This window comes from Poeciliopsis prolifica, unplaced genomic scaffold (genome assembly GCF_027474105.1).
Source record: "Poeciliopsis prolifica strain line A6 unplaced genomic scaffold, Auburn_PproV2 SCAFFOLD020, whole genome shotgun sequence".
Lineage (NCBI taxonomy): Eukaryota > Metazoa > Chordata > Actinopteri > Cyprinodontiformes > Poeciliidae > Poeciliopsis > Poeciliopsis prolifica.
In genome coordinates, this window is record NW_026562395.1 from 3643529 (window position 1) to 3666353 (window position 22825).

The 22825-nt window shown below is 41.5% G+C and overlaps 1 protein-coding gene across 2 annotated transcripts in view; it reads left to right on the forward strand.

Annotated features, from left to right (window-relative positions):
• The window catches only part of LOC129368995 (kelch-like protein 29), a 250869-nt gene that overhangs the window by 191865 nt on the left and 36179 nt on the right, over positions 1–22825 (forward strand). For both annotated transcript variants that reach the window (XM_055044230.1, XM_055044229.1), the window contains exons 11-12: positions 7557–7739; positions 12180–12360. In XM_055044230.1, the coding sequence (XP_054900205.1) occupies positions 7557–7739; positions 12180–12360 (364 nt within the window). The remainder of the gene's footprint in view (positions 1–7556; positions 7740–12179; positions 12361–22825) is intronic.

Here is a 22825-nt window from a genome sequence, read left to right on the forward strand (position 1 = left end):
TTAAAAAAGAGTGGATGAAAGCGATGAGTGGTGCCCATTAGGCGTTGTTTTAAGATCGTACTTCTAAAAAGTGCAACAAAAAGTCATGATTTGCATTTGCTTTATTTCAAAACGTGAGAAATTGTCCTTTCTACAGGTATTAAATCTGAGATATTTTCTTGAAGTCATGCTTTTGTTCAGAGAAAGGACTGCCACTAGCGACGTTGTGCCTTAGTAATTATTTGGAGTTGCAGTTTATAGAGGATTGTTGGAGATGGTGTTGTGACAATTCATCATTATTAACACTTAACTCAATAAGTGTTGCTGATTTTACTAATGCTCAGCTAATCACTTCACGCTAAACTCAGCACAAACGAATTGTAATGTATTTACATCCTGTTTGTCAAGCTTTTAAAATGTGTCTTTATTTAATGTATCATTTATGTCCTATCATTCACCAGCTGGCACATGTTGGCTTCACTAATATCAACTGTCCAATTGTTTCTGCTTGAAGTTATTTGAGCAACATTGTTCTGAAATTCTGACTGAAAAGTGGACACAAGACAATGTTCTTGATTTGCTACTAAAGTCACTACCTGGTTCATATTTGTTCTGCTTGAACACATTAGCAGACAAAATCCATTCTCATGTGTGCTAACATGAAAACATGTAACTACAGCTTCATTCTAAGCCGGACTCACTCCCTTTCTGCAGCAGGCTCAGCCCCGTAACGACGAATGTAAAAAGGGATCAACCTTCAGTTTATACTTTATTAAAACGACAGAAGAGGTTTATCTTAAATATGCCCTCATTAAGACAGACATGTAATGCATGAATCGCTTCTGTGGGCTTTCACACCAGTCACCACAGCCTTGCGTTCGAGGGAAATGTTATGATTTTTGTCTTTTAAAAGTAACTTGAGTCATCCCAAAACATTTGCAGTTTGCCTCATTTGTTCTTCTTTACATTAAGGAGAGCTCCACTCATTCATCTCTGTCTAGAAAAAACTTTTCTTACATAATTTTTTTTCATTCCAACATCAATTACAAACACAGTTGATAGAAGCAGAACTCTGCTTGTGGGTTTTGTCCAAATCAGTTAAACTCTGAATGCAGAAGAGGAACACCAGGTTTAGATGGACCACAAATTGATCCAAACTGTTAGTGATTTTATTACCAATGCAGCAAAAGAAAACTGATTAAAAAGTATGTTGGAGAAGTCTATAAGTTACAGATTTGATTTCCCAAAAAACAGCTCAAAATATCATTCAAGAGAACAGAGCAATGTTTTGGCATTGCAGAGATATCCAACATACGACAAGATGGACCTTTTGGAGGACCTTTTCTGAAACAATAGTTCTTTCTGGAAAAAGTATGAGAAAGCAAAAAACGTCACAAAACTGACGGCGGACAAATACTGACTTAAAGGTTGTCAGAGTAGGTCGAATGATGTTTTCTTGGCTTATATTCTGTTCTTGTTTTCATGTCTGCACTCGTCAGTAAATTGCTTTAACTACTGTTTTCCTGTCTGTACATAAAGAGAAGAGGGGAAAATTCAAGACTTCCACTTGGTGTTGTTAGGTCAGGGAGAAGCACAAAAGGTAAACTATTTGTCAAAGGAATAGGAAGCGGTGCAGAGAAAAAATGAAAAGGGAACAAGTGCAAGATGGGGGGATGTTTGCTGCGGGGCTCAAAGACGAAGAAAAGGGAAGGAAGGCTCACAGCGTGAGGTGGATAGTAAGGTGAGGATAGACCCATTGTGGCATTAAGGAAGAGGAAGTGACTGAATCTTTCCCTCCTGTCTTTCCATCCGCCTCACTTTTTTGCAGGAGTGACCATGCATCTGGGTGTGGGTGTTTGTCCACAGTGAGATCTGAGCTGGTTCCTGTAGGGGAGAAAGCCTGGACGGCATGTCCTTGTCACAGATAGACTCATTTATTTTAGGCCCAATCATGTGGAAGCAATATGTGGAAGCTGTCAGGCTTTTTTTTTTTTCTTTTTTGCATGCGTGAATATTTGTGTCTTCACGTCTCAGCCTGTGGGTGGGCGTCATCTTCAATTTTTGATGCAGCTCTAACGGGAGACTATCCGGAACACATCTTAATCTTGAATTCATTTTATCTGCAGAGGCCCCAGGTTAGCACTATAATTTTACCTCCAAAGGATAAGCAGGGTCCAAATCCATAAACCATGTGAAGCTAAAAACAGTCAAATTCCATGTGTGTGTGTAGACAGTAGGTATAGCAGTGAAATTTACAAATTTTTTAAAGCTGACAGTTAAAAAGCATCATATGTGCTCGCCTCTAGTGCCTTTGCTAGAAATTGCAGATTGTCGTCAGTAGATGATGTCATCAGATAATTTAAAAAGACTTCATGTCTTTTTAAATCACATCATTGGATGATAAGGTGACAGTAAAGCCTCATGCCACAGGAAAAATCCAGCACCTCTTCACATCTCCTTTACGTTTTTGTGTTTTCTCATGTCACTTTTCATTTTTAGGTTAGATGAAAACACTGATAAAAAGTTGTGAAGTAGAAGAAAGGAGACAAGAGTTTCAAAATATTCACAAATAAAATCTGAAGAGCGTTGCATCCATCCCCATTCAGCTCTTTTATGTCAGTAAGAGGTCGTCCTTCTAATGCTAACAAGTGGTTAAGTGACCTGACACTAACTGAAGAGTGCAGACATGAAAACATCAAAAACTTGCATGAATATTATGCTTCCTCTAAACACTTTGTTTAATGTTAAATTCTGCTTATTTTGTTATTACAGCTGCCCTATAATCAACTTGCTGTGAATCAGACCCACTTTCCAACAACAGTCGGGTCACGGGCGAGGTCGCTTGTAGAAGAAAGCAGTAACAAATACAAATACTTTTCAAACGAAATTACAAACGCACCTCATGAGCAAAGTTTGACCTGCCGCTTTATCTGCATGCAAAGCAGCCGTGACATTTCCTACCTGGTTGGTGTCCCCACCATTAATACCTTGACGCACGAGCCTCCAAACATAGCACACAATCTTCCTGCGGGCAAAACACACTGCCGACTTCTGCAGTGACAAGCCACAGAGCAATTGAGGGGGTGGTTCAGAAACACACACGCGGCTCTAAAAAAAACAAACAACGGCTATAAAAAAAAACTGTGTGAACACCTTAATGCCGGGCATTTATTGCTTGCCAGTTTCAACAGATGAGAAATTAGATGCGTTCAAGAACCGTGCAGAGATCCAGCTGTATTCTTGAAAGCATGGCCAAGACCCAAAAGGTGCGTGTTTAACGTGGTGTGAAGTTATGCATGAAGTCAGCCATTTGCACCACATTTTTCTTGGGGTATGTTCGGGTCCACATGTTTGCTGTTGTGATTCCTGTTTCTGCACGAAACGCTGACTCGTTGAAACTTTGTCAGATGATTTTTTTTGGGGGGGGGACGTTGAAAGGCAGGAGGAAGAATTTCTGCAACAAGCAACATGAGTTAAAAAAAATTTAAACCATAAAAAGTAACTGGAAGCATTTAGACAATTACAAAAAGCTTATACCAAGGAGAAATTTGACAATTTGTAGTACCTAACGCTGTTGTAAGAAAATGAAAAAAAAGAGAGAAAGTCTGACAATGATTATTTAAAGTTGGGATTTGCATGGACTGCGTCTGAAGTTGCTCCATGTCACTGTTGTCATTAAAGTCCTGGGAGCTCGGAGGCTAAATGATCTGCGGTCGCAGCAGAAAGTAGTTTGTGCTTTTAGCGCTGCAAATGACAAGACAGGTGAACAACACGGCATCAGTGAAACTTGGAACAGTTTGCAGAAATAAAAACAACAACAGTGTGTCATCAGCTATTCCAGTGTTAAAATGGCCCAGTCAAAGTCCAAATCTAAACCGAAATTTGAATCTGTGGCAAGATTTAAAAACTCTTGTTCAGACGCTCTCCGCCCAATCTGACTAAACTAATTGAGCTCAGTCAGATTTCCAATTGCCATGGTTACCTCACTATTGAGTTTATGCTTTTTATAAATTGATGTTTATCATCCTTCTTGGTTTCCTGGATTTTTTTAAACGTGCCAACATTTGTGTCCTTTTGGGGTTTTGCTTTTTTCAGACTGAATAGCAGAACAGCACAAATAATCTGGTGGAAAATAAACGCATAAAGCTTCGTTTACCCATGAAACCCAGACCCAGCCGACACCGACTTCTATATCTTGGCACATTTTGGTGGTAAATGTGTGAAGGACAAAAACTATATGAAAATATCTTCCTTCTAAAGGTTTTCTAGGAACTGGATTTACGAATGTAAATGTGGGGCTCAAAACCTCAGTACCAAAGACGGGCTAAAAATATTACTACGATACCAGAAAAGGTCAGTAACGATGAGGAGAAGGAGAAATCCTCTCCCCAAACCGCTATGGGTATAAATTCTGTCAGGAAATGGGGGAGAGAAAAAAGGGAGAGCTGTCAAGTCTCAGTTATCCCTTCATCCCCAAACACTTCTCTCCATCGTACCATTCTCCATCCCTTCATCCCTGCACCTAACTCCCATCAAACCTTCGGCTGACTGACAGCCATCCCTGGGAGGGTCTTGTTGTCTGAGAAAAACATACATGTGCAGACGCACGCACACGCACGCTGAGCCATCTGATCGGATGCCGTGGCTTCCCGTCAGCAGCGCCCCTCTTGTGTTTGGCCGCGTTCTGACAGGCCGGTGCTGGTTCGTGTTAGCTTCTGAATGCGTCCGGGGGCTTCAGGGTTCAGAGCCACGCAGCAGCCGCGGCGCCCAGATGTGGACTCTCACTGACGTGTCCAGTCGAGCGGAAAGCGCAGAGAACATTCACGCATGTGTGCACGAGGTGATCGCAAGCACCTGCGTGTGCGTAGGCACATTTAGTTCAGCGTTTTTGAGGCGTCATGCGAAATCGCTTAAGTTGGCCTAATTAGTTGCTGTGGGGACCGAGCAGACAATAGAAACGGCTGCTCTGCAGTTTGTCATCAAAGAATAGGCTTGCGTTAAATTTTAGGATTAAACAGAAAAAGAAATGTGTGGAAATGCCAGGGCATTTTTTTTCTTTTCCTTGTCTGACTAAAGTGATTTTGTTTCAGCTTAAAGGGTAAAAGCACATGCATTATAGGAACAGCTAAAAAAGTGCAGTGTTGACTGACGGAGGAGTCAAGAGAAAATGAATTGCCATTGTGTTCAAACAGAAGCTCTGCCGCGACAGTCAATATGAGTGAACCGAAACAACGAGCTGGATGAGAGAAACTGAGATTAAAGGAGATTTGAAAAACTCCGTCAGAAAAAAAGCGAAGAAAATAGTCATACTTTCAAAATCCAATAAATCTGAAATGGAGTGCAGACATGTTAGCAGCAAACTAATCACGGAGGAGAACAATGAGAACTCAGCCAGGACGCGAGATGATATGTGTGTGTTTGCGTGTGAGGGTGAAAGCTCCTGAGAGCAAAGACAAAGAGCCTGTTTACCCGCTGATTTTTTTATTTTATTTTTTTTTTGCCAAATCACAGCTGCCATATCTTCTGCTGTCCCATAACAAATAAACTCTTATTTATTGACAGAACATCAATGGTCTTCTGGATGGTAGTCCAAGGACTTAGATTTGTCTAAACGTAAAATATTGGGGTTAGAGAATCAATTAATTGTTATAATTTAACCAAAAACATTGTTGATTTATTTGGTTAGATTTTAATAAGTGAAAAGCGTGTCCGTCGTTATGGTCAGATCATAGGATTTCTTGTGTTGCAAAATTTATTTCTAAGAAAGTCCTTCACAATCAATAAGCCAATATTTGTTTGGATAAATTTTTAGCTTTTGCTTTGACCAAACTGGTCAGTTGAAGATCATTTACCATACAGAAACAGGGACAGTGCATTCTAGCAAACAATTTGAAATTATGCAAGGTTGGCAGCTTAAAAGACCAAAACAAAAGTTCAAATTCAACTCATTTTTAACTAGTACTAGTGAATTAGTTGACAATCACAGCTAATGTGACGTTCATTAAGAAGTTCAGCCAGCTAGCTTTGACTTTATTGTGCACATGTTTGACGGCAGCATTATATAAAAATGAAACCATACTTTATCCTTGCCTTTATTCTTCTGAACACATACTCTGAAAATAAAAATACTATTTCCTTTTTAGGAAATTTAAGTTAAGGGCTGAGAATGAGGGGCGAAGGAGTGAAATGGGATTCAGTCTATGTTACACAACCAGGCAGGGCGACAATCTGTGAAAAACATGTTGTTTTTGTGTACAAGACCTTCATGCTTCATGTTTACCATAACAGAGTCACAGCTTCTTCTTTAACCGTCACTTTGGTTTTCATCATATAGGCAGACGTCATTTTTTATTTTTTATTTTTTAATCCCTGGAGGAAGCGGCGTCAGCCAGCTCTAAGCTGTCCACTAAGTCTGAGCTGGTTGTCCAGGATATTTCTGGTCTGTTTACTCAGCTTCTGCCAAGCACAATGTAGTTTTTTTGTATGTATTTTTATTTTTCCCCATAAAAAAGAAAAAAAGTCTGCTTTACTTTGAAAAAAGTGGAAGCGTAAAAACATAAGAATTTCAGCCTAAAGACGTATACATTATGGAAAACTCCTCTGGCTGCCTGTGGGTACAGCAGGTCAGGAGAGAGTATCGATCCAAACAGCCAAAACTCGCCGTCAGACTTATCCTGGGCCTTTGGAAGATTAGCATTCCATCTCGTGCATTTATTTTTTCCTTCAATTCTTTTTCTCTCTTTTCTTTTTATTTATTTATTTTTTTTTTTTTTTACGTCTTTCCGTTTTCGGGCCCTGTATCAGTCTCTCCTTATCCGCTCCCTCCCTGGCTTGCTTCCCTTTACCCACCCGCCTGCCTGCTGCTTACAAACACACTGCTTATTTTTGTCTGGTCGCTCTGCCTGCTCGCTGCAGCCTGCTGCTGCTGCAAACCGAGAGGACCTGAGGACACATGTGGCAGCCTGCCAGCGTGTGTGTGTGTGAGTGTGTGTGAGAGTGCAGGTTTTAGAAGACTGGTGTCTTTATCCACAGGCTGTCTGTGTGCATGTTTATAAGGTCTGGTGGATTGAACAAGTTTCAAGTGCGTTCCCAATTAAGCGAGCACCTCAACATACAAATGTACCGAAATTGATTTACCTATTGATTTTGTGATCCTCCATAAAAAAAAAAAAAAACGTTGTTTCTCCATGCCCGTGTGGACGAGTGAATTCATTGTTAGCACCATTAGGATGTGTAGGAGTTGAGCTGGGCGGCGACCACGCATATGGCAGGCCCATCAGTCTTGTTAATTGAGTTATGCTTTCCCATTTACCTAGTCGTAGTAACCGGGAGGAAACTTTGCTGTTTTGCATTTAGAGGCCTGCTGAATCCCGACCAAAACCAGTTTTGTCTCTGCCTCGTTTGTGTGCGTTTGTCGGTTCCGCTTCAGTAACATCAGCATCCAACAACGCCCAACAAAGCACCGTGGCTTCTTGCTGCTTTTGCACCATCCTCAATCTTACCCTCATTCACTGCTGGAATCCTCTCCCAATAAACCTGCTTTCTCCTCTCTCTCTCTGTCCTCTTTTGTCCCGTAGGTGTAGCGGAGGTGATAGTTCTGGTGGGAGGGCGACAGGCCATAGGGATGAACCAGCGCTCCCTGACAGCAGTCACATGCTTTAACCCCCAGAACAGTAAGTGGTACCCGCTGGCCAGCCTGCCCTTCTACGACCGCGAGTTCTTCAGTGTCATCTCAGCGGGAGACAACATCTACCTGTCAGGTAAGCAAAATTGTTCACTCAAATGGGGCTTTTTCAAGCTTTCCCCGTGGCAGGCGTTCACTATAGTGTACCTGAGTTAGGAAAAAGTTGGAGCTAGAGTGATTTTAAAATAAGCTTGTAAAATAAAAGGTGACATTTAGAATATCATTTCTTCCTATCCTGACTTGACTTCAACTAAAGATAAAGATCTGAGGAATTTCAACAATACTGAGATTCTTTAGAAACAAATAGACACAATGCTGGATTACTAAACACCAGCTAAGCAAAGTTGTAGTTCTCACATAAATGTGCTTATTGTGCATTTTACTCTGCATAGCCTCACTTTTACAGACACAAGTTCCAATTTCTCTTAAAATTAAAATGTGATAATCTGTACGGGAGTGAATCATTTTTCACGGCACTGTACATTATATAAGACAACGTAAGAATTTCACATTCTCAGGTTGGAAAATATTTTTGGACTATCTAGCTTGTTTTTCACGCTGATCTGTCAATCCACCAACTATATCGGTCCAGAAATGAGTCTAAATAAAAATCCACAACGTATTGATTTTTCATCACATTTTTTTATCAGAAAAAGAGTGAACCTATTGAAAATGTGTGTCATTTCGAGTAGGAGAATGTCTGAAAAAAAAAAAGACTAAAACATAATTTTCTTGACTCCTTTTCTATTTGGTCTCCTTGAGTGATTATTTTTTTCTTCTTTTGTGTTATGGGCACAGCTGTGATGATTTGTTGGTGAAAGCTTTTAGGTGAAGAGGAGAAAACAGACAATTTCATATTTCTTTTGTTAAATCTGACAGTTGATCGTCTTTTTTTTTTTTTACGTAGCTCCCAGTGTGATTCAGCAAACCAAGCCTTCTCAGGCCTCTGCTCACTTCCTATGACCTTTCAGAACCATCCAAAGAGTTTTTAAAGATGGCAGACTCATAACTCTCCAATATGTTGCTTTGAAAGCTTTTCTAAGCCCACTACTGCAGACACCTTTAATGTCTTTCTGTTTTTTGAAAAAAAAAGGAAAAAAAGTCATTTTTCTGTCAGACTTCTTTTCTGTTTACCCTCTGTGAGGATTTTCTTCCTCTTCTTCTTCTCGACTTTTCCTCTGTCTGGCTTCGCAGCTGCTGCAGTGTTCTGCAGTTTATTTGGTTCCACAGCAGCCCACTGTGCGCTCTGTGACGCCCCTCTATGTGACACCTTTAAGTCGCTCCTTCAGAGGTAAACTGAATTTCTCCCTCCACAGTCCATTTGTTCGAGCGTCTTGCACGCTACTCAGACCTTCACACTGCACTCTGGAAATGCAACAGGATTTGTCCTGCGTGTACCTTTCCTCTCCAGCTCCTTTCATATAAATGTAAATTTGTGTTTGGGCTCCGGAACAGGTCTGCATGTGTCCACCGGGAGTCACGTTGCCAGTGGGGAAATCAGGCCTGTACAAGCTAGCCAATCAACAGGCTCTGGTGTGTAACCTTCCCCACAAGCTGCACAGGGTCACTGACTTGTGGCTGGTGTCAGGAGTCGGGCTGTACGTCTGAAAGAGCTGATTTGGAACGAGGCGGCAACAAACCATTTTTAATCAGTCTCTGTTGTTAGAGATGGAAAACAATCGCGGTTCAGTTCTTGGAGAGACGGGATTTGGAAATATATATAGGGTTGTATAAAGGCAGAGAGCTAAGCGCGCCACATACTGTGTATCCCAGGCGATACAAGGCTTTATAAAAGAATGCACGCCTTTAGATGTACTTTTTGTCATGTTACAAGCCAAAAGTTCAGTGTTTTATTTTGACTATTTTAATGTGTTCTGTCTGTAGAGCAATCAGACAGAAAAAAAAGCCAAACAGTTTTACTTTTAGATTGTAAACTGATCCCCCATTTTGGCGAGGGATATACATTTTTAAAAAATATACAAATATTTTGCCTCTTGCAGAGACACTGTTGTGTGTGAGTTCTCCATCTGCAGAAATGTTTTTAAAACAGTCAAAGGCTGTAAAGGCATCTAATTTGGGATTAGAAGAGATCAGGCAAATTGGCTTGGAGCCAAAGTGATCTGCTCTTACACTGTCTTCCTTATTACTGTAATTAAAGTTAATTTCAATCTCAACGGACAAATGGAAGAAAAAGCGAGACAGATGAAAGAGTGAAACGAGAATACACCAGGAATCTGCTTCTTCACCTGGAGAAAGAGAGGAACGAAACCAAACATGTACATATAGAACAATAACATCACTGAAGATCACTTTTACTTTCCCCCGCCCCCAAGAAGATTGACTGAGTCATTCAAACAGATGAACATGCTTAGTGTCGAGCTATTGTTGCTCTGGCAGCATTTTTAGGGTTGTTATCCTGCTTCAATGTGAATTTCCACCCCAGTTTGAAGTATTTTGGAGCTTCCAACCATTTTTTTTCCTGGATTGCCCTTCATTTAGTTCCACCTTTCCAACAATCCTTTCTTTTACCCCAATACCATAACACTTCCCATTTCATTCAAGGTGCCGTACAGCAGCAGTTTTCTGAAACACTCTCTTTTACACACAAGCCAAAAAGTGGGATTTTTGATTTTCATCCAACCAGAGCAACATCTTCAACATGTTTACTGACCTTATAGTTAACTGTAAACAAGATTTCTTATGGCTTTTTGTCAGATATGGCTTTTCTCTTGCCACTCTAGACAGTCCAAAGCGATCCTAATAGTTGGAACCACTTTAGTTGTCTTGACGAGTAATAACTGTCCTGTCAAAAGATTCTCCCAGCTAAACTGTGCGTTTCTGCAGCTGCTGTAGTTATACTAAAATGACATGAAGTCACAACAGAGATTGTTTATCTTAGATGAAGGTAACTGGGCTGATATCCAACAAGTGCACACTGATGTGTTTTAAACATAAACTGTTCCTAAATTAAAATCAAAATTGACACCATTTGATTCCACCAAATAACTCTTTACTTTAGCTATTGAGACGCCTTATGGCTTGAGCCAAACTATAATAAATACGTTCTGCACCTTTTCAGCAATTGTATATCTTAACGTTGTTTGACTTGCACCTCTTCAGAAGAGTGATTACCCAGCAGCTGTGATTTGTGCGCCTGATTAAACACAGCAAATAAATATGTCTCGGTTTTCCTACAAGTGTTTTTCTGCTTTTTTTTCAACGCAGAAAAGTAAACTGTGTCGGGCTGCTTTATGCTGCAGCTTCCAAGGCAAGCACAATCACAACCAGCATTTTCTTTGTCTCAAAGCTCTGAGACGTCGTCACAAGCTGTCCTCTTCTCCGTCTCCTCGGGTGTTTCTTCCTCTTTCTCTAGCGCAGTCAAGGTTAAAGTGTTAGACAGCATTTATTAGATCACTCATGGCTCATACGTGCACTCACAGAACTCGGACTACATGCAAAAGCTTCTTTTCTTAGAAGCCTGCTAGAGTCCACAATGTTAACTTTGTCTGGCAGTTCATTTTGAAGATCATTTTATTCTGTTGTAATAACTTGACCAAAGATGAGGGTTATTTTTGAAGAAACATGTTGGGATGAGAGCGTAAGAGTAGGAAGAATTTAAAAAAATACATTTTGATATTACTTAAAATACATTAATAGGATGTTATCTACAGGATTTAAGTTCGATTCGTGATTTACGATACATTTAATCATTTACAGAAATATAAAAGAATGACCTGATGGAGTAAAACCTACCTTTTAACTGTTTTGTAGAGCAACACAAGTCCGAAAGTCTGATATTTACATATTCAAGCTATTTGCTGTTGTGGTGATCGTTTGGTTTGCAGGCTTTCAGCTATACAGAGTTGCCTTAATAAGTGACAGCACAACCTTCTGTTTTCAGAAAATATTTCCAAATGACCAACTTCACCATCAGAGCTTTCCTTCAACAAGCTGCACTACTATATTCTCCAAAAACAAGTCACCAAAAGCTAGACATGACATATTTTACAAAATTACCTTCATTCTCTCCCTCTGAGAGCCATAAAAGAGAGTTTTATCATGCCAGAGAAAACCGTGCAAAAGCAGCTTTGGTATACATAATGGTTAAGGTCTGATAATGTGCTTAGTCTTACCTGCAAAGTTTGTCGTACTGCAAGTGATTTTTCTTTGTTTATTTAGCCAAAGAAAAACTCCATTTCTAATCTGTTTTCAAGTGGAACCTGGGCAGAAATCTGAAGCATAATTTACAGATTCTTTAGAAGTAAAAATACATGAACTATGTTCCCAAGTTTTATTGACAAAGTAAAACTGTACTTTGTCAGTTTTACCCACCAAACCTGAGAATCTTTTGCAAGTGGGAGTTGAATAAATACCACAGTAATCAACATTGTTCAACAAATATTTAATGAAAAGCTTTTAAGTCTCCACTGTGTACATTGTGTCAATGTTACCAACAGGGAAAATTACAATTGCCCAGCACAGCCCACTTCAATAGGCTCTACTTTCTACATTTCAGGTGGCACAGAGTCGGGCGTGACGGTGGCCGACGTGTGGTGTTACATGTCCCTGTTGGACAACTGGAACCTGGTGTCTCGGATGACCGTGACTCGCTGCAGACACAACAGCCTGGTGTATGACGGGAAGCTGTACACCATCGGAGGTCTGGGCGTGTCTGGCAACCTGGACCACGTAGAAAGGTAAAAGGAACAAACTCGAAACCTCCTCATCTCCAAACGACAGACGTATTCTGCAGCTCTTTGGTACCAGAATCGCTCTGAGCCGCCATTGGGCTGCTGCGTCCGGGCATGGGCAGGAAGGGATAGGCTAGGCGGAGGCCTGAGCAACATAGATATGAGTGAATAAATATTCACACCGCACAGCAAAGTGTGGCAGATGGCGCAGCATGCAATAGTGCGGTGCAGCATATTGCAAAAGTGGTTGGACAGGTTTGTTGGCGCTTTCTTTTTTTTTTTTAGGCAAGCGAGAGGTTGCAGGCGAACGAAGCCGAGCTGGAGCAAATTAAATGGCCACAGCTGTGAGTGTTGTGGTGTGACAGAATGGCTTTTGCTTCGTTTTTTTTTTTTTTTTTTTTCTGAGAGTGAGAAGATTTACTTTCAGAAGTCAGAGTGGTGAAGCGTGTCTGATTCTATCCAACACATCACCAAGTCTTCATCTGAAGGTTGCACACCATGTCCTATTCATCGGGGGCTTCTTATTTCTCGCCGATCTGATTGAAAGCCATTCAGCACAAAGCCCGGCATTTGCAGCGTTCTCAGGGAGTCTAATGAATTCTTACCAGCGTTTTAAAAAAAAAACTGTGATGCACATTTAATAGTTTGATTCATACTGCTTCTCCTTTTTTTAAGCATTGCTCTCTTGGTATTTTCCCCTCCAACTTGGGCTGACAAGTGGGTTTCGGCATGGGGTGGGGAGGGGCCGCCTCCCCCACCACATGGCAGAGCAAGATTAACCAAAGCAATCAAAAGAACATTACTGAGTATATTAGAGCAGGCCGCTGCCGCTCATTACCTAGCTGCTCAATTGATCTCCAAAGCTGTTTGCAATGCACAACAGTCCTCCAAATGAAACAGCCTAATTTGATATTTCCCCATAATGCCGCTATACGGTGTCGTTATGACTCGGGGTGGATGGAATATTTGCCCCGTAATGGAAACGCATTTGATTCATCTGTCTCGGAGCTGCTTAATTTGAGGGCTGTTGATGCATCTGGGGCATTCGGCGCTCCAAAGAAATCAGCGTTTTGTTTTCTTTTTTCATGCGCATCATTCCGTGTTTGTTGCTGTTCTCCCTGCCTGTTCTCCGGTGTGCATTTTGCTGCAATCATGAAGCTTCGCCGAGGCCCCACAGCAACCGGACTCAGTTATGAGTGCAGTAAAACTTTAACCTACTTTGCCTCTCTCCAAGAACTACCACAGGCTTCCTCGTTTTGGTATTAGTGCCCCATTGGTGGGCAGTGAGAAGCTGAGGGGGAGGAGGGGTCATTAGCCACAGACACACAGAGCAACCTGGGTTTTGATCTTTGATGACGGAACAAGCTTCTTCACATCTTTAACATAAAAACACCACAGGGTCTCTCAAGATGTTTGGACAGATTGGTGGAGCCTGTTTCTAAGCGACACAGGCCTTTATTTTGTTTATTTGTGAAGCGCCAACAAGATGCTTGGAATTAAGTCGAAACATGTAAATCTAAAAAAAGACCACAGAAATATGGATACCTGTTAAACCTTCCCTCATTTGTCACAAATTCAAATACATTTTAGTGGGATTGTAAAGCAATGCAGAGTTGCGAAGTGGAAAAAATAAAGGCTAAATGCTAGAAATGTGCCATGCGTTTGTTTCAAGTCCCTTTTACTCTGATGCCCTTAAATAAAACCCATCAGACGTTTGGACCCACTTGAGTTTAATTAATCATTTAGTAGATTGCTAGAGGACATTTCTGAGGAAACAGCATCGTAGAACCCTCTTTTTGGTTTTTAACTTGTAGAAGAATCCACGTCTTCTTCCCACTTTGTTTTGGTATATCACAAACAATTCTAATAAGGCATATTTAGTGTACAGTTTGTGTTCATTATGTGATTAAAATATGGTAAAAAAAAAAAAACTTGTGCCGCTGTAAGTAAGCTTCCAGATGCATTTCGACTGGGACTGCACGTACCGTATTTGTAATGTTAATGTTTCTGCTGATTCACTCTGCCCGCATTTTTTTCCCCCCGACTGTTATGGTAATGGTTACAAATTTATTATTCATAGTTCATATAGTCAGTTTAAATGTCTGCGACTGGCTGCTATTTTTTCTGCTGAATAGATCCGTTGACCTGCTGGGAATGTTTTCACTCAACTTTGTTGATAAAATATTGACTGAGCAGCTGGCAGGCTTTGACGACGCGAGCCGCACGTACATTTATGGAGATCGGAAAATCTCGCCGTGTCCACCGGGAAGTGCGAGTCACAAAGGTTGTAAATATTCGAGCTTCCTGCGGATGAAGCCGAAAGCGATTCAAATCAGGCTTCTTTTTTTTTAAAGCCGTTCCTGTGCTCAGAGCAAGGTGTATCGGCTCTGTTCATGATTGGTGTGGCAAAATGTTTTTCATTTGAGGCAAAGCGGCTTAAATACCACATTTCAATCATTCCTGGTTTTTAACAGTACTTTTAACATACAAGGGCAGAAGAAAGTGTTTACATAACATAAAAGCTGGAGGCAATTAGAACAAAACAGAGTAAAAACTGTGACAAAATATCTTTAAAAAAGCCTCACCATACAGAAACGCTGGTGCTAAGCACCGAAGAAGCACAGCTGTGATCAAACTGACATGGTGACAAAGAATTACAATAAACAAACGCAAATCCAAAAACTCAGAAAAAGTCGAAAGTAAAGTCACAAAGTAAATATGGTGAGTGAGTTCAATTGGCATGAAAGTTTATTCATTATTATAATTATACAAATGATGGTAAATGGAAATTATTTAGTAACATACAGCAGTGCAAAAAAAATAAAGCACTGCTTTATTACACTTTTTTACACTCTTACTATGTTCTCGGTGTGTTTCACTCAGATTATTACTGCTGCAGTGGTACATCATTTTTTTCTAGGTTATTAAAACTTTATAAATCAGCTTTTGCATAAATCCTAAGCTGGATTTATACCAAATAAAAACATCGACTCAGTTATCTTCACTGACTGCTGATGCCCTTGTCTCAAAAGCTTACTTTAGATATTCCAGCTCTCCCTTTAAGCTTAATGTGTCTTTATCCAGACTAAAAGTAATGAAAGAATCAGGTTGCAACTCTTTGTAATTAGTTATTTTTGTCCTGCTTTGCAGAAACTAAATCGCCAGGTGATTAACTCTGAATATTACCAACAGGAAGCCCTTAGCCTGACCTGAGGCAAGACCTCCCAGGCACGCTGCTGGTACAGAGAGTGAATGGTGGAACCAAACGGAACATCACTCGCTTTTAATTCTTCCCATTCGTAATTAAATCCTTCCCTGCTGATTTCAGCAGACATTTCGCCTCCGTTTTCACGCCGGGCTCCTCTCATCGATCCTCTCCACGTTTTCTGTTTGTCATCTGTCACCCCGCAGTATTCTTTAGTGGCATTTCCGTCCCATAATGTGATGATGCATGTTAGAGTGATGGAGCGAACGCGTCTCGACTTCCATTTATTTCCCAGATAAAATGCATAAACAAGGAGTCGGTGAGAGACCCGAGCTTTGCAGCTTAATACTGCGAGCATATTTGTTTCACTGAGGAGGAAAGGAGCAATTTTAGAGATTAGGGGAGGATTTGTGAACAACAGGCTGCAGGTCTATGAAATTAACTTGAAAGGCAGGTACTATAAATCACATGCAATCCCAGCAGCAATTTCATTAGACTCATCACCAGGAGTTTAATCCTGAAAATAGTTTTTTATCTCATTTGAAGCTGAGCGCAGAAATGATCATCCATCTTTTGTGCTGAACTACAAAACCGGATGTTTGGTGTTTTTTGGCCTGCAGCCATCATGGTGACCTGAACTGCTTATTTTCCACCGAACAGCTGTGAACTAAATCACACTTTATTTTGAAACCTTGGCGTCCTACGCAGCAGCGCCTGAAGTTTGCCCCCTGCACGCACCGAAACCTTACTTTAAATCTGGCAAAGTTCTATTTTCTGGAGGAAGTTTACATTTGAGTCGCCGTGCATGTTTCACAGCAGAGAACGAGAGAGAGAGGGAGAGACGGAGAAAAAGAAAAAAAAACGCAACAGCTGAAGAATATTTGGGTCAATTTCTGCTAGATTCTGAAAGCATTTATCCAGATTTGCTTTGATAAATGAGTCCCATTAAAAGCTGATCCTTAATTTTGGAGCTAACTGCCAGATTTGGCAGGTGTGCCTCTGCTGTGAGACTCACTTGGCTTTCCTGTAGCTAAATGCAGTGAGGCCAGAACTCAAAAGATAGCAGAGACTTCATCGAGTCCTTAACGGGGATAATTCCTGCCTGGTGGAGATAAGTGAGCAGCTTCTCTAGCCTTGTTTGTGCTTGTAGCCTTTTGTACAAGGCGGACGAACCACACGCATCTGAAGGGGAGTTGTTATATTTCGAGCTAATAACACAGAAAATTTTAATCAGTGCGTGTGAACAGCTGCCTTGTTTGATAAGCAGATGACTGGTGAGGATCTGAAGGCCGAGGAAGAGCAGAAAATGATGCAACAGCAAGAGCTGATTTGCTCCACTCTCTCAATGACTGTGCATTTGCATTTCTGTCCACACTCGGGTTCTCCATATTTTCTGGTGTTTATTGTTCCCCAGAGTCGGTGAAACTTGGCATGGATGGAAACTTTGTCTTTCTTTCATTTTTCTCCCTTTGTTTGTGTGGGAGCCTTTTTGAAGGGCTCTCAGTTCCTTTCCGTCATTGCAGCCTGAACACCAGGCTCCGCAGAACAAGGTTTTGAATTTTATAAACACCAATATTGATACCCTTCACTCCTAAGTTATGATATTTTTTACTATGACTGAATCAAAAAGAAATAAGTTTAGAAACGCTACATTCTGAGCACTTCAAGAACAAAATAGGAGTAGGACGTCTTTCATCCCTTATGATTCTTTGTTTTGTTTAAAAATGTACGTTTTCCCCGTCTGAAATATTCCATATTAACAAAATATTAGTAAATTGCAATGAAAACAAACCTGAAGAGCTTTAATAGGATAGAATATATATGATGTTTTACTTTTGAAGCCTTGCAAGTATTAAATGCAAGGTTATAGTTAATGTTTGATAAATCAGCTCCTGGCATATTATCGGAGCTTACAGTTAATTTAGTGCAAGCTACATTTACAGCAAAGTGTTTTCTCCACTTCATTAATTCAACACTTTCTTTCCAAAATCCTAAAAAATAAAAGTTCATGTTTCAGCTTTGTGCTAACACACACAGCTAGAAGATACTCAGACTTGACAGGGAGCTGCAACAACCAATAATAACTCTTGTTTCACTTTGAATATCAAGGTGCCTTTCAAGGTGTGAAAGGCACCTTGATAAATTCTACAATGTTACAATGTTTTCTCAACATCAAACAAGAAATTTAAGAGTTTTACTGAGATTGAATTATCTCGCCGCTTCCTCCTGAGCAATCTGGAAAAGGTTTCATTTCCATGTTTTTCCATTTTTTTTCCCTCTATGCTGATCAGACTTTCTGCCACTGAAAAACTTTCCTCAAGACTTTTGCTTCCCTCACCCTGATTTTGAACACGTGCCACTTTGAGAGCGCCGGTATCCGCCGTGCTTCTCGACACTTAAAGTGCACCCGTCTGCTCTGCTCGGCTGAAGAGGACCAAATGGGCCCAGATGTATGGATGGTTGAATTCCACGAGGCGCAGGTGGACTCCAGTCGAGTTGATGAAACGTTTTCAGGATCTATAACAGCAGGATGAGGCAGCTCTCATGCGAGTGCCTTAAAAGCTTCTAAACATCTATACAAACAGGATTTTTTTTTTTTATGTCCTTTTCTAATAATTCGAAACGGATTCCAGGTCCTTTTCGACGCCACTCAGACACGAAAACGAGGGGAGCTGTCTATAAATCCTGTTTTAATACTGTATGTTTGTTTGAGTGAGTGTGTGTGTGTGTGTGTGTGTGTGTGTGTGTGTGTGTGTGTGTGTGTGTGTGTGTGTGTGTGTGTGTGTGTGTGTGAGTGTGTGTGTGTGTCTGATTCACCCAAGGTCTCTCACCGCCCAGCTCTGGCTCAGAGCACCTTGACACCTCATTTGTAGTCCGCGCCGCTCCTCCTCGCTCTCCATCTCTCCATCCATCTCACCGAGGGTTTCACGCTCCTAACCGTGAAATTCACCCACAATCACAATTATGTCTTCAATCAGAGCCATCTCAAAAGCCGCCAGGATCCCGGCTTTCTTCGGGAACAGCAGGGGGCCCAAATCAACACAGGACCGAAGCCGGCTCAATCCCGTCACTAGCTCTCCGTGCTAATGACTGGCAGATTTTCAGAGAAGCGTTCAGGCTAGTTTGGGGAGGCTTTTAACTTGCAATCAGGTACCCTGGGCCTGCACACTCCTCAGCATGTTGATCCTTTGGCAAACCAGTATGATTGCAGATATTGAATAATTCATAGGTGTCTAATGATATGTCAATCACAGCTGGATTTGTTTTATTTATTGCCTACTATGCATAGGTTTTTTTTTTTTCATTTTATTTTGCATCCTCTGAGCTCCATTGCAAGTTAATATTGCATGAAGACTGTTAGCAACATAACATTGAATGGAGCAACCAGCTTTTCTCCTTAGGGATGTTGTACTGTTTGGTTAGCAAGGCTGAATGAGGAGGAGGCTTTTGTGTTGCTTTTCAAACCAAAATGACCTTTTCTACTGCGTTCGTGTCCATGAAATCTGTTGTGAAAGCTCCATTGTTCGGGTGCTGTTTTTTTTTCCTTTTTTTTCAGTTTCATTAACATCTGTTGCTGTTACATAAACACCCCCACGCTTTACTTCTGCGTGTTGCTATTCATGAAGCCGTCATTTAGGACTAAGGGTTAGGACTGTGTTCTTCGCGAAGGCTGCTCTACTACAGTGGTCAGTCTTAGTTTGACTAAACCAGCGCTTTTGTGTTCCTCCTAACTAAAATCTCCCGTCTCTTTTTACCTTTTTTCCCCATTTAGAGGAGCTATACTTTTTATCTGAGTAATGGGCCGTTGCGCGAGCGTGGCTTAGTTAGCCGCAGGAAGCGAATTGCAAATATTCAACCACCTTGCAGAGGAAATTTTCCAGTGAAAGCATGACAATGAACACGCTGTGAGAGCATGATTAGAGCAGGAGGAGGGTTCCTGATACCTACTTTGCTTCTTGAACTTCCAAGTTATTCAGCGGCTTGATGTCGGCAGGCGGTGCGCACACTGCGATGCGATGCAACGCCCCTCTATAGAACAGCGGGGGTAGAAAAGGCACTGCGTTACATTAACAAGAGGCAGGGGTAGGGTGGTAAAATTCAATTTATTTACATAGAGCCAATTCGCAATAAATGTCGCCTCGAAGCACTTTGCAAAAAAACATGTCATTCCAATTCAATCAAACATGCATTCCGGTTGATCCTAGTTATCAAACAGCAGAGTACGCTCAATTATCCAAAGCAGTTTAAAAAGTTTCTATCTAAGTAAACCCAGCAGCATCCAGTCTTCCTGGAGGAGCGCGTAGCGATGGTAGAAAATCGCTCGCATTGAGTTGTTCACTGCAATCCCTTGTTCTGAGCATGTACATAGCGACAGTGGAGAGGAAAAACTCCCATTGAACTGGAGAACCAGAGCCTGAGGCAGTACGACCACAGATGATCACAACCGTCTGGGGGTTTGAGGAGACGAAGCAGGATGCACAAAAATGAACCTGATGTAGGATTATCTTCTATGTTTATGAAAGCAATACGTTAACAGAGGGAGAATGATGAGCTCATGGCGGTGTCATCTCAGCTGACGCCCTCCAGGAAGCTAAACAGAATGCCAGATCAGGTGCAGCTTCTTTGGGGAGAAAGATAACTGAGAGAAACAAAAAGTTAACAGTTGAAATAACAGCAAATAATGCAAATCAGAGAAAAGTAGAAGAACAAAGACAGAAAAAAGTGAATTAAAATGTCATTTTAAATTAAACGAGGGTTCCATATTTGACAGGCAAATATGTCTGCAAGTATTTTGTGGTTGCAAAACCAAAAACAGTTTTGGTATAAAAAAAGGGACTTTTTTTTCAAACTTAAGCCTGACTATTTATTCAGATATCTGTTTGTCACAGTTTTCTATAAGGAGCGGGATGACAACACATTCTGCACAAAAACCATTTAAAAACTACAGAATTAAAAAGAACATGTCAAAATAAGAAAAAAATAGATGCTGTAGATATACAGATTATATTGCTGGTAAAAATAAAATATTCTTTCACCATCAGCAGGCGTACTTTAGATCCTGTTTATTTTAAGTTTCTGGGTAAATGATTAGATAGTTGAACAGATGCATTTTCACTCAGATGCATTTTCACTCATGGGAACCTGATACCTTCCTAAAACTATTAATCAATGCAAGATTCATCATTACAGATGTTCTAAGCACGTCTGAGTAAAATGGTGGAAACCTGGATAGAGGATTGAGTTGGTTCAGAAGTGCAGCTTGTAAAAGCGAAAGGAAGCCGTTAAATACAGACTCCATCCTGTCTGGCCCAATGAAATTCACTCCAGTTGCACGTGGTGCCATAACTCCAGAGCTATCTCTCTGGACAGAAAGATGGGCAGAGATTTAATTTGAACACACTCAAACATCGCTCCAACACAGAGGAAGGTGGGATCCGTTGTCGGTTGCAGCTTCCTGCCCAACAGCACTCTCTTTTGGCGATTTTGGGCAAATAGGCTGCAGGGGGATGATGCCAAGAGAGCATCCCGCGGCTCAGTAGCCCCAGGTGTCAGAGACCCTGCAGTGAAGCCGTGGAGGAGGAGTGCGGGAGGGAAGAGAAAGAGATGCGGAGCAAGCCTGGAAGAGTTTAGCGATATCGAGCCGAGCCTGGGAAGATGAGAGGGAAGTGTAGATGGAGCAGCTGCAGGTGGGCCTCTGAGCCCTGGATCATCAGTCACGCTGGAACCAATGAGTTCATGTGAAGATGCTTTTTTCCTCTATTCTCCCAGCCTCAGTGCAAGAATAATAAAGTGAGAAGAGCTGCTGAGCATTTCCTTTGGAAGTTAGTGTGTTGCAGCTCGTATTTGTTTTCCCCCGCTCTCTGCTACACAGCACCCGTGGGAAGTTGTGTTGGAAAGAGAAAGGGTTGGGCGGAGGGAGCCACACACCATGGCATTGTGGTTGGGCACAATCATTGCTCCCAAAGCCCCCTTGCTGAGGCAGTTTCCCCCCCTGTGGAGCTAATCTCTTCTCCCCGGGATTAACAAACTTCACAGCACAGCCCTCCGCTGAGCTATCGCGACATCACTTCACCCTCCACCCCTTCCTCAGTCACACTTTCTTTTAAGTGCACACTAACTATGCTTTTATGTAATCCCATACAACAAACCACAAGACCGAGTCAGAGGTGGCTCGATTAGGGATGTTTTACAGTTATAATATTGCTTGTTATAAGTAATTATTGTAGTTGTTGTGTGGATTACCTGCAACAACTACAGGTAATTTTTCCCAATCAAAAATTTCTGCAGTGCTACTTATGTATGATGGTAAATGTGGCTTTTTGTTACTTGACATGTCAATCATAGACTATGACTTGTCTCAACTTATAAAACTGAGGCAGCAGTGAATTAGGAGGATATACTGATTTTTGGTGGGGGCTTTCAAACCAATATATGTGGAGAAAAAGCAATACTGGACATCGTCCTGGTCTCACCATCTACATGGCAAAATATGGAAGGCAAAAGATGAGCAACCGGAGTTTCACCTTTAAACAAGACACTTTTATCAAACATACAGCCTGAGCTCCAATAAGATGGTCCAGATCAAGACATGTTCGTGTGTTAGCAGGAATCCAGACCTAAATCCAGTTGAAAATATGATATATTCTCAATATATGCTGAACATACATGTTAGAAAACAGCGTCTCTGTCCATCTGCGTCACAATTCCGCTCTGCTTTGTGCCAATCCATTTCCTAAAATCCCATTCAAACATCCTGGCGTTTCTGTGGCTGCAGTGTGACAGAGAGTGAGAAAAAAGCTCGGAGGTTATTTATACTCCTGCAAGGCGCTGTATTTGTTATCTGGATGTATGCATACAGCCTCATGAATGTGTATGTTGACAGAAAGTTTCCCTCCTTATTAGGCGCTGTCGTTTCCCATCTCAACGGAGGAGTTCCCAGATCTTTCAGTAATAATGAGGCTCCAGAGGAAAACAAGTGGGCTCAAATCAGACAGATTATCACATCTCTTCGCCATACATGTCCTGCCATCTTGCTCCGTCCTCCCCCCTGCTTGTCTCTTTTAAACACAGTCTCCAACCTCGCCTGCTCCCCCTGCACCGCCGCTCCCTCCGTCTTTTCTCCGCGCTGATTAGTTGGGCAGGAAGATGATGGGTGTATTTAGGGCCCGCGTGGTTTTAACGCTGCATCGGTCTGACATGCTCGTGTGAAGACGACGGTGTCTCTTGTTCGTCGTCTTCTAATGGGGCGCCAGGGTCTCGGAGAGG